This window comes from Merops nubicus, unplaced genomic scaffold, assembly GCF_000691845.1.
Source record: "Merops nubicus isolate BGI_N331 unplaced genomic scaffold, ASM69184v1 scaffold138, whole genome shotgun sequence".
NCBI lineage: Eukaryota > Metazoa > Chordata > Aves > Coraciiformes > Meropidae > Merops > Merops nubicus.
The window spans coordinates 31,765-42,629 of record NW_008627460.1 but is presented as its reverse complement, the minus strand read 5'-3'; the positions used below and the strand labels follow the sequence as shown (position 1 = coordinate 42,629).

The following is a 10,865-nucleotide window of genomic DNA, read 5'->3' as shown; positions in this document are numbered from 1 at the left end:
GGCGGGCGGGGGGCTGCTGTGGGGTGAGGAGGGCTCGCTGGCACTGATTTCGTTCCGCAGGGGGCGCGAAACCCGTTCTCGCCGAGCTGCGTTCCGTCAGGCCCACCGGGACGTCAGCTGGGAGCCACATTGATCTTCCGACTTAACTTTGTCTTGCCTAAAAACACAATTTGCCTTTAGGAAACTCAGCGTGCTACCTTCCCTCCTAGACACAGAATCACCAGAGAGCAATAAAATCGATAATTTGTGCATGGTCATATAACTTTATTATAAAGATCTATGCTTTACAGCATATTCCTTAAATGTTTGTCATAGGTGAACATGTGGAATGACATTGAATTTCTTACATGTGATGACACAAGGAGTGAGCAGCTGCCTGTGGGTTTAGGACATGAATGTGGAACTGCATTGTACCAAGTGGATACACTACTTCAAATCACATCTTCAGAAAAGGTAGAATTTCTCAAAGCTGCATTGCTCTTTTTCTTAATAATTACCAAGTTCTTTTGTCGTATACTTTAAAGTGCCTCAGTTATTCTGTATAACAACCTTATTCTTCTTAGGTCTCCGTTAATCCACAGTTGTATGCATGCAACTCAAAGGATGGCAGTATTATTGTTGTTGACAGATCAGTGGCACTTCTTGACAGTACTGGGCAATCTCTTCAGATGCACGTTCAGTTTGGTAAATTCATTCCTTAAAATTCCTTGGAAGTTAAAAGTGACTTTTAACCTGTGTATTAGCTTTGTATAGGAAGATACAGCAAGCATCTTGCATATCTAACTAACCTGCAAAAAGAAGTATTATAATAAATACCTAGGTAATAAAAAGGGATTGTTGGTTCTGTATACAATAAACTAAGTACTTCTGTCCCATTTAATTAGAATGATCTCTAACTTTTCTCTAAAATGGGAATAACAGATACCAAAACCTCTTCTTGTATGCCCTTTTCTCTACTTTATTTAATCAAAACAAATAATTTTGAAGAAATCTGGGACACTCTATTGTCTAGTTCCTGTGTTTCAAATATGAATGTCTACTAATAAACCCCAAATTTTAATACCTGACATTTTTCCATGGAAATTTTCAGATACTAATGTAGATGTAGTTGGTATGTGTCAAGAAAAACAGTTTCTTGTGGTTGGTGAGAGAAGTGGCAATTTCCATCTTATCCACATACCATCAAAACAAACCTTGCTAACAAAGGTACAGTCATTTTTCTATTCTAATTTTGCTAAAATAATTTTGTTCTCAGAATTTCTTCAGTTGCTTTTTTTTTTTCCTTATTTCCAAATATTGAAAAATAAACATTCTTGTGTTTTGAACACATCTTCTAGTTTGAACAAACAGATTAAAGGGACACATTTGTTCCCCTAAGTTATGAATAAGGAAAATATATTTGGGAATGACATGTATAAACAAGAACTAGTTCTTCATGAACAAAAAAACATTTGAACTGATAATCAGTATTTCCTTCCCCCACAATAAAATACAGAATACTAGTCTTACAAGTCTTCATGATGATTCTATTTTAGAGTTTGGTTGAAAAATCTTCAAGTGAAAAGACTTACTTAAATCTCTTTATTGAAAAGGATAATGCAGATCCAGGTAAGGATTTGATTGTTTTTTTTCCCTCTTGTCTCAATTTTTGTGGTTTTTGTTCCCTTTTAGTATCTCTCAGGGAAAAAGACTACAAAGTAAATACTCACATACAGGTTTACTTTGGTTTGTACACACTAGGTGCACTTTCCTTAATGATTTCCTGTAAAAATATTTAATTCTCATTAAATATTTTATGAATGTCATAGAAAAACAACAATGATTTGGAACTCAATACCTCTTTATTTTGAGATTGCTAAGCATACTAAAATGCTCAAAAAGGAAAGATTCCTCTATCTCCTTCCAGATTTCAGTAGTTACTGTTCTTCCATAAGCTCCCAGTCTTGTTCTGTCACAATGTGATGTATTTAAATGTAGTTTTGTCATGAAAACAGAATTTGCAGTCTCATGGATGCATGCAAAAATCATAGTTTCAAACAATTCTAAGATATACAAACTTACTTAAGGTAATCATATTTTTGTTTTAAGATAATCTAATCTATTGGTCAGTCGTTGGGAGGGGTTTTTGTCAGTTATTTCACTGTCCTGTTCATAAAGAAGTAGTCTACTCTTGAAAACTTAATTTTGAAGTACTTGTATTGGATTTTTTTAGGTGTTTATCATATGTTCATTCTCACAAGCAGTGGATTCTTCTGCATTATGTGTCTCCCACTTGGTAGAACACAAGAAGGTGAGATGATCTGCAAACCACTTGGTGTTTCCATTTGAACAAGAAGAGCTGTGTTAAAAAAGCTTTTCTCTGCATCTTTCTACTGGGAATAAGATATTGAGTTGGGATTTTCTACATAATCTTAGTTTGTTTTTAAAGGGAAACTGATATACAACTACTTCTGTGATAAAGTTATTTTTTTATTCTTCCAATAATTCCCTTAGCTTGTGTTTCTCTGAGTCATTGCTTTAGAGAGTACTGAATACTGTTGAAGCAGGATTTTAAGCCATAATCAGTCTTAGCTGTACTGAAGAATATTGGGAATAATTCAAATTTTTAAAGCTGTATAAGCATATAGTTAACTTTTTGTAACTCAATACTGTGATCAGTAGAAGTAAAGCCTGTCAAGGATCTTGGCTAAAGTGTTTTTCAGCACAGTCAGCTTAGCATTCAGCACTCCTGTGTGATATTTAGTGTCTTTATTTCTATTTTAAGAAAGTTTATTTAACACTGCTCTTTTTTTTTATTTAATGTAGCAATTGACAAGATGGATATGATTGCTGCAAAGAAAGTAAGAACTACCTCCTAACTTGTGACATGTGTTGTATGCAGTTTGTAACAAAACTTTGCTCTGTACATTTCTTTGACTGCTTACCAGTTTATTATTACAACTCATAATTGTGATTATTCCTTTTTCTGTACATGGACATGGGAGCAGTTCAAGGTTTTATCTACTGGCTGTATAAATATGTTTTTCTTCCCCTTTTGTTTTTGTTCCCTTTGTCTTCGACCCCACAAGTTACAGGGACAGATAAAGACAGCTTTCATTTCCACAGAAGAGTATCACAGCCTTGGCTGTCAGAATTTTGTGATAAGTAACTCAGTGAAGAAAATCCACTTGATAATTGGGGTGAGTACTAAGAATGTGTTTGTAACAAGTGTTATGTGATCAGTGATGGCTTTTTGTGATCTGCAACTAAATTTATTCCTAGCTCATTGAAAAAGATGTTCATAAACTTTTTGCTGTAAATTTAAAGGTTCTGATTTGTGCAGTCTGTCTGTAGTTTTTCTTGTGATTAAATAACTTGTCAGATCAGAACATCCAACTTATGATGGATGGAAAAATACTGAGGAAGTATGGAGGGAAAAATATTTTCACCATGGTTGCATGACCTGAGTAAATGAGTGTGGTTCCTGGCCTGCACAGGCAAATCTATTTATAGTCCCATCCTTGAGCTCAGAGACAAAGCCAAAGCTGCCCAAGGTCTTCCAGTCAGGTTCACATTCAGCAAAGGCTTGCCAAAGTAACAGTTAAGGTCCCAATTCAACAAAGCCCTTAAACATGAACTAAGTACAGGAATAAATTTTAAAAAAAAATAAAATATAGGGATATTTTGAGATGCTATTTTCATCTTCTAGACAAGTTTTCTAAGTTTATTGACTGAAAGCCTGTTGAATTCAGGCTTTATGTTCTTTGAGAACCAGAACTGGATGGTTTGAAATATGACATGTTTTTAGAAGAGCCAAAATGTTTGGGGATGCTGACTAACAATTACTGTAGGAAAAGCCACTCTTGAAAGGAGAAAGGAAAAAGGTTGAACTAAAAAGAAATTAATGTATTTTTCTGAACATGAGCATTCATTAGGAATACAGTTTAAGTTTTTCAGCTTTCCAAGTTAAAGATCAATTGTAGAAGCACATTCATCAGTGGTCAGACTTCTAATGTCTGACCCCATTCTACTTTGTCCTTGCTAACAGGGTAGAGGGGATTATGCACTCTCCAGATGGGAGGTGGACACTACCAGCAACCTCGTGTCTGTTCGAAGTTCTGCAGATTCCAGCCTGATCAAAGGTAAAAAAAGGGCTTTTTACTTTCTATAGGCAAGTGTGGAATTCATATCTAATTGCAGAAAATAGTAAGACATTTTCAGTTATTTCATTTGTTTTAGTAAAAACACACATACCAAATGCAGCACTTGGTGGAAAGGTCCAGCCAAAGTGTGTGCTTCATAATTCTTGAGTTTAACTTAGATACATAAACCTAATTCTGTTTAAAATAAACTTTTCACAGTACTAGGAAGTTCCAAGAAGTTAAACATTTGTAGGTTTCCAGTGCTTGGTTGTACGTATTAAAATGTTTTTGCTTCAACTATATTTCTCAAGAAAAATAATAAATCTATGTAACTTGATTTTTTTTTTTAGATGCAGCAAAACTTCAAGTTCTTGGCAATCTGCTGTTTGTTTTAGATACAGAGGTATGTGTAATGATTTGGTTTAGTTTTCATTTTGCCATGATCTTGAACCAGCTAATATATTTTTAAAATTAATAGCTTTAAAATATGTTTCTGTAACTTAGAGATGCTTATATTTACTGAGGATCTTGATCTTACTATGATTTTTTTTTTTTATTCTTTTCCTAGACATTTATATTAAATGTATTAATATTCTCAAAAAAGATAAAAATGTCTTCTGTGAAGAAAATATGAAATCCATATATCATTGTTTATTTTTTTTTTTTAAATCTAGAATATTTTAAGCATTTGGGATGTTTATTCTCTTACTCTAATTTGGGATTGGCCCTTAATACATATTGAAGAATTTCTTCTAAGTACAGAGTCTGATTCTTCTCCGGTCATATGGTAAGTAAAGTGTTACAGCATCACTTCTGAAAAGTAAAAAGTTGTCTGTTGTTACAAGAAATGTGCCAAAACCACTTGGTTTTCTGTGATAGTGAATTTTTATCAATCTTTATTGAAATCTTCCTAGTCACGAGGACAAAATATTTGGACTGTATCTGCAGCTTTGTGGTGTAGAAAAGAAAACCTTGGTGCTTTCTGCTTTTTCTTGGTTTGTCTGTTTTTACTGCTAAGGAATCTGCACTTAACCAGTATCATTTACAAAACCTATGGGTAAAATAAGGTGTGTGATATGGCTTACAAGTCTGATGTTATAACAAAGCCAGCCTGTCTTTCAGATAGATTAATAAAATCTTCATTCTGCAGATGGAGAAGCCAAAATCAGGAGATGCATATACTGGTTAAAATACAGAAGAAATTTTAATGGCAATTAAGATCAGTAGGCAAGACTCTTGGCTCATTCCATTGCTCTGCCCCAGTTTACAGAAATAAGAATCAGATCCATTGGAAAAGCTTAAGAATGTCAGCAGTTAAATGTGTACCCTCTACATGGAAAAGCACTGTTATTTTTGGGTGCACTGTAGGGTTTTAAAACCTAACAGTTTCCACAGAAAACAAAATTTTCTTAAACTCAGAAGCAATTTCACAGTTTTAGCATAAGATTTATAAAGTATATTCTGGTTTTTTTCTCTTCCTTGTTGTGTAGGCAAGGGCTTGCCAATGTTAAACTCATAGTCATGACAGTGCCAGATGACAAACAGGTATGAACTCTTCATCTACCCTCTGTTCCTTCACTGTTATGCAGTCACTCACAGAAAAAAAGAGGGTGGGAGCTGGGAGGAAAGGAAGTGGCCAGATATTTGGAGCAGACAGAATTCTCAGGAACTCAAAGTCAAAACTGAAATGTCATCATCTATATATTCAGATAAAGCAAGTGAGAGACAATTGCAATGTGTTACAGTGGTGATCAGGGCAAGCTGCCCAGCTTTTGGGGAGTTTTATGGATTGTTTGGGAATAGAGATAATTCTGCAAACATCACTATGTCACTACTGTGTAACAAAAAAATAATTCTGACTTGTTTCTTTGTTTTCTCTCCCTGCCTTTTTTTTTTTTATATAGATGAGAAGTCTAAAGGTTTTTGCATTGCCCACTATGCAACCACTCTATTCTTTGGAAGTATCTGTTGTTTCTTCACTTGTTCAAAGTGGGATTGGCACAGTATGTTCAGATGATTTTTGTTATTCTATGAAAAAATATAGTTGTCTTAAGATGTGTAATTCTTAAAGAGTGTATTGCATTATTCTTGCTAGATTAAAACCAATTTATGCTAGAAACTGCAGGAAGTATGCAAAGGAAAACTGAATTGTGTCCCCAGAGAATGGAGAAAAAGGTACAATATGTAACAAACCAAACAGGTTGATTCTAGGCCCAGGTCTGTTGCAATGTTCAATACTACTGCCAGTTCATGCTGCTGTTACAGATAAAAGCTGTATGGAGTTTTAACTTCTCTTAGCATAGAAAAATGCCTTTGATTTATTAGGGATTTACTTAAGTTCAGATGAGAGAACTCTTTCTTTTACTGTTTAAACTGCTTTCTTATAAAGCCTTTAACAAAAGAAAGTTGAAAAAGAGTGGGCTTAGTCTGTTCATTTAAGGCCCTTAGAAATTTTGGACAGAATCTATCCAGGAAATAACATGATAAGCATTTAAAAAACCCAACAAATTTATCTGAGAGAAAAGCAGTAGTTTGTTTCTAGATGGAAAAAAAAAACCACTTAATGCATTACAGCTGCTTTCTTAGGACTGTTTCCCTATTCTACCTAATGATGTCTGTTATTGTGTGCTACAGGATACAATATACTTCTTGGAAGGAATTAATGAAAAACATCAGATGTAAGATAATGTTTTGTTTCTTACTAGATCTTCATTATATAAAAATGGCAGACTACTACATATAGTTGTTTCACCACTGATAAACTCATGTAGTTCCTCTCATCCTCAGACCCTCTGAAGGTGCAGTTTCTATTGTTGTGATGAGAAGTTTAACTGAAGCCTTGCCAGAAAATAGGTACAAGTTTCCCTGAAACACTATTTTATGATTTTAGCTTTTTATCTGTGATTTGGCACTTCTGTTGAACTACTGCACTTTATTTTACCCCTAGGCTAAGTCGCTTACTTCACAAACACAAATTCACTGAAGCAGAGAATTTTGCTATTCAGTTTGGACTAGATGTTGAGGTAAGTTGTCTGTTCTTTATAAATACATTTGGAGATAAATTAATACAACTGAACTTATAAGTAACATTCTTACCCTATAGTCCAACAGAAAGTATGCAAAATATTACAGATAGGGTGGAATGTTGCCTTACAAAGCAACTCGCTATAATTGAAAGCTGATTCAAAATTAAGACAACTCCATGGTGAGCTGTTTGTATTTGCAATAACTACCAAACCTTGCCATGAGAAGTGGTCCAGAAGTAGATCTTCTGATCAAAATAAGTGCTGCTGGATCAGGAGAAGGCACATTTGTCTAAGCAGCAGGAAACATTGTTACTAAAAAAAGAAAAAAAAATTTCACATGCACTTGTTAACACATAATCTGGCTTCATTAACTGATTGATTCAAATAATGCAATTTGAATGTTCCCTTTACTTTTTTGTTGTTTAAATAAAAAAGCCTCAGGCTTAGCTGGTGGGATAAAAAGGTACCACCATTGTTAGGGAATTGGTAATCTATTTCTTTAATGAAATCATTCTCTGTACATAGACACACTTTATCTCAAAAATGTTGTGAACCAAAGTGTAGAGTTTTTAGCTGAATATTGTCTGCTTAAAATTTAATTGCATCAAACTGAAAACTGGCTTTTTTTTTTTAAACAGCTTGTATACAAAGTGAAAGCAAACACTATTTTAGAGAAACTAGCTTCACCTTCTCTTGGGAGTTATGGTCACAAACTGGATCTTGTGAATGAAGCCAAGGAAAATCTGCAAAAAATTCAGGTTTTTCTTTCTGTAATAAAGTAATTCCTCTCTTTCTCTAATAAAGTAATTCAAATTGAATTAATTTTGGTTATTTGCTCATGCAAACAGGATAGCCTGTTTGTCGTGGGTTACTGCATAAGTGCTCCATGGCCACTGTATGAAACCACTCAAGAAATGCTGAACTATGCCAAAGTCAGAGTAAGTCTGTTTCAATTGCTTATCCTCATCCATTCCTGTTACAAGCTTCTGTACAACTTGAGGGGGGGACATCTTCAAATCAGTACTGTCTGGCAGGTTCTGCATGTACTGAGTTGTCAGCCAAACCATTTCATGTGTTTGTTTCAGATTATGAAGAGAGATGATAGAGCCATCACTCCATCATCTGATGGGGCTCCAGTATCCATAACAGAGGTGAGGACAAATTTCTTTACCCCACAGTATCATATGATAAACAAATATGATGCAGAGTTTTAAAAACTGTGCTACAACAAGATTGGATTTTACATTATAAAAGAGAACCACAGTAATGAAACCCCAGGTTTCAGAAATAAACAATTCCTTCAGTCATAAAAAGATTCATTTTCAGGTGCTACAGAAACTGAAGGAAGAAGCTTTAAGTGCTTTTAGTTATTTAATTTTGTTTCCTATTTAGTCTTATTGTATGCTGGGCAGACCTCACCTGCCTTCAAGAAGGAGTGTAAAGTGTTTACACAAGTGAAATTAATGCTTTGTTAAACTTACATATGTAATTAACTGAAATTCTTGAAAAATCTTTATTTTCCTCCATTCTTCCTCTTTGTGGTGGTTATTCTAACAATGTAACATGACTGTTTGGTGAGACAGATATTGACCTTAAAAATCTCTTGTCTGCATTAAGGTATTGAGAGCTCAGGCAAGGCTTACAACTTTCTATGGAGCCTTTGGACTAGAGAAATTCAGGTTTGTTTCTGTTTTTTTTGTTAAGATTTAAAGTAAATTTAATTGTAATAGTTAAGTGCCATTGAAATTAAGATGATTTTTTTTTAAATTCATTAGACTTGAAACCCTTCTCTCTCTTCCTGAAGTTTCCCATCCAAAACTGTGGAGAAGGAGTTATCCCATATGTTGAAAGCATTATCTGTGGCACATGTACTATCTTATCTAGATTTTTATTTTTTTTTAATCTTGCTTCTAGTGGTATTGCTTGGACAGAGTTCTTGAATAATGATGACATTTTCAAGAATATCCTTTTTCAGCTAGAAGAAGGAAATTTATCTTGTGCACAGTACCTCTGGCTGAGGCATCAGGTGAGAAGGCATAGATGTCTCTTTGGTATTTATAGAGGATGTTAAGTCTCTTAAATTTTCCAGCCTTATTTAACAGAATCAGGCCAATGCAGTTATGAAACAGCTCCACAAAGAACTGAAGGTCTTTGGCAGAATCTCATCTATTATCACAATTACTACCTGCTCACTTAGCTCCTTAGAAGGCTGGACTTCTTATTGATTTAAGAATAAACTGGTATTTCTGATCTCAGAACACATATTTCTAGGTCTGAAGAATGACAGTTCTTTGATTTATTTTGTGCTGGTTATAATCTTCCATTCCCTTTCTTCCAAGCACAGCTCTCAGAATTTTTAAGTGGACATTTGCCAGCTGCCTTAAAATCCTTTAAAAATAATTACATACATTACTTACTCTGAATGACAGATTTATAATAGTGGCTATGGGCTATTATGTTCTTAGTGCAGGACTTTCAGGTCTGTGACTGTTGTCTTCTTAGTAAGACAGACCTATAGAGTGCATTCTAAAGTAATAGGACATGATCCTGCCACTGTAATTTGCAAAGAAATTTAATTAGGCTTTAATTAGGTCTTGTTTAAGAAGACTGAAGTCTAGTTTTTCTGAACAAAGCTATTTTTTTTTTCAAATTCCTGTCTGTGTTTATTGATATTTTCTCTTTGTATTTGTGAAATCTTTTTTTTCTTCCTCTTAGTGGAACTGCTTGACAAAGTATCAGATAAACATATATACTGTATGTATCTGTAATTGTTCTGGTTTAATGTTTTAGGCAGATTTTGAAAGCAGCTTTGATGAGAAAATGCTGGAAAACTTGCTCAATGCCATCCATTCCACTGTTCCTTTGAAGGAACTATGTTTGTGGCTTAAAAATGTAGTGATCCCTTTCTTAAGAAGAGTTGTGCCAAAGGGACAGGTAAGACTCACTTAAATGCAAAACCTAACATTCTCAGGCTGAGAATTTTATAGTCAGACCTACAATCTTTTATTTCTGAATAGCAGAAACTTGTTCCTCTGTCTTTTAAAGGGATTCTTTTCCTTACAGTTTATATTTTAAACAATTTCTTTTAAAGCGAGTTTCTAATTGCAAATTTTGCTCTGGTAGCCTAACTCTACTTATAACTGCATGGGTTTTTTTTTCAGAAAATATTAGCAAAATGGCTGGAACAAGTTGCTCGAAACCTGGAATTAACTGATAAGGTAAGTCATAGTGCAGAAACTTTGCCTGTCTTGGATTTCTATATGTATAATATATTTTGCTAACATCAATCATTCTGGACAGGCACATTGGCCAGAAAATGGACTCCAAATGGCAGAGATTTTTTTCACAAGTAAAAATCAAGGTGAAATGGGACTGACAACTTTTGGCCAGTGGACTCCTTTGGTAAGAAATGTAGCAAAGACAAGGATTTGCATTTTAAAACCTGGAAACACTGATATTCTGTGTTAATTAGGTATGCTGTCTTCAACTTCTGAACCCCATGTTTGAGGGGTGTAATTGCAAGAAGAAAAATTCAGTCTATCTTTCAACACGTACTTGATTTTCTTTGTTGTATGCCATATAAAGGTAACAGTTCAGCATGTATATTCATAAAATCTTCAAGATTGCAAGGCACCAAACACTGTGGTTTCTTGGAAAATTAAATTAAAATTAGGGTTCTGCCTCCAAGGAAAATGTCAGCTGTAGGTACACCATGTCT

General features: G+C 34.5%; 1 protein-coding gene across 1 annotated transcript in view; it reads left to right on the top strand.

Annotated features, from left to right (window-relative positions):
* Positions 1-321: 321 nt before the first annotated feature.
* Positions 322-10,865, top strand: part of KNTC1 (kinetochore associated 1) — a 37,195-nt gene continuing 26,651 nt past the window's right edge. The window contains exons 1-23 of the mRNA XM_008946284.1: positions 322-453; positions 564-684; positions 1,091-1,206; positions 1,536-1,608; positions 2,213-2,290; positions 2,806-2,840; positions 3,069-3,179; positions 4,028-4,121; positions 4,472-4,524; positions 4,796-4,908; positions 5,612-5,666; positions 6,026-6,124; positions 6,756-6,799; positions 6,909-6,974; positions 7,069-7,144; positions 7,786-7,905; positions 7,996-8,085; positions 8,233-8,298; positions 8,765-8,826; positions 9,062-9,173; positions 9,938-10,081; positions 10,309-10,365; positions 10,448-10,549. Coding sequence (XP_008944532.1) covers positions 322-453; positions 564-684; positions 1,091-1,206; positions 1,536-1,608; positions 2,213-2,290; positions 2,806-2,840; positions 3,069-3,179; positions 4,028-4,121; positions 4,472-4,524; positions 4,796-4,908; positions 5,612-5,666; positions 6,026-6,124; positions 6,756-6,799; positions 6,909-6,974; positions 7,069-7,144; positions 7,786-7,905; positions 7,996-8,085; positions 8,233-8,298; positions 8,765-8,826; positions 9,062-9,173; positions 9,938-10,081; positions 10,309-10,365; positions 10,448-10,549 — 2,019 coding nt within the window. The remainder of the gene's footprint in view (positions 454-563; positions 685-1,090; positions 1,207-1,535; positions 1,609-2,212; positions 2,291-2,805; positions 2,841-3,068; positions 3,180-4,027; positions 4,122-4,471; positions 4,525-4,795; positions 4,909-5,611; positions 5,667-6,025; positions 6,125-6,755; positions 6,800-6,908; positions 6,975-7,068; positions 7,145-7,785; positions 7,906-7,995; positions 8,086-8,232; positions 8,299-8,764; positions 8,827-9,061; positions 9,174-9,937; positions 10,082-10,308; positions 10,366-10,447; positions 10,550-10,865) is intronic.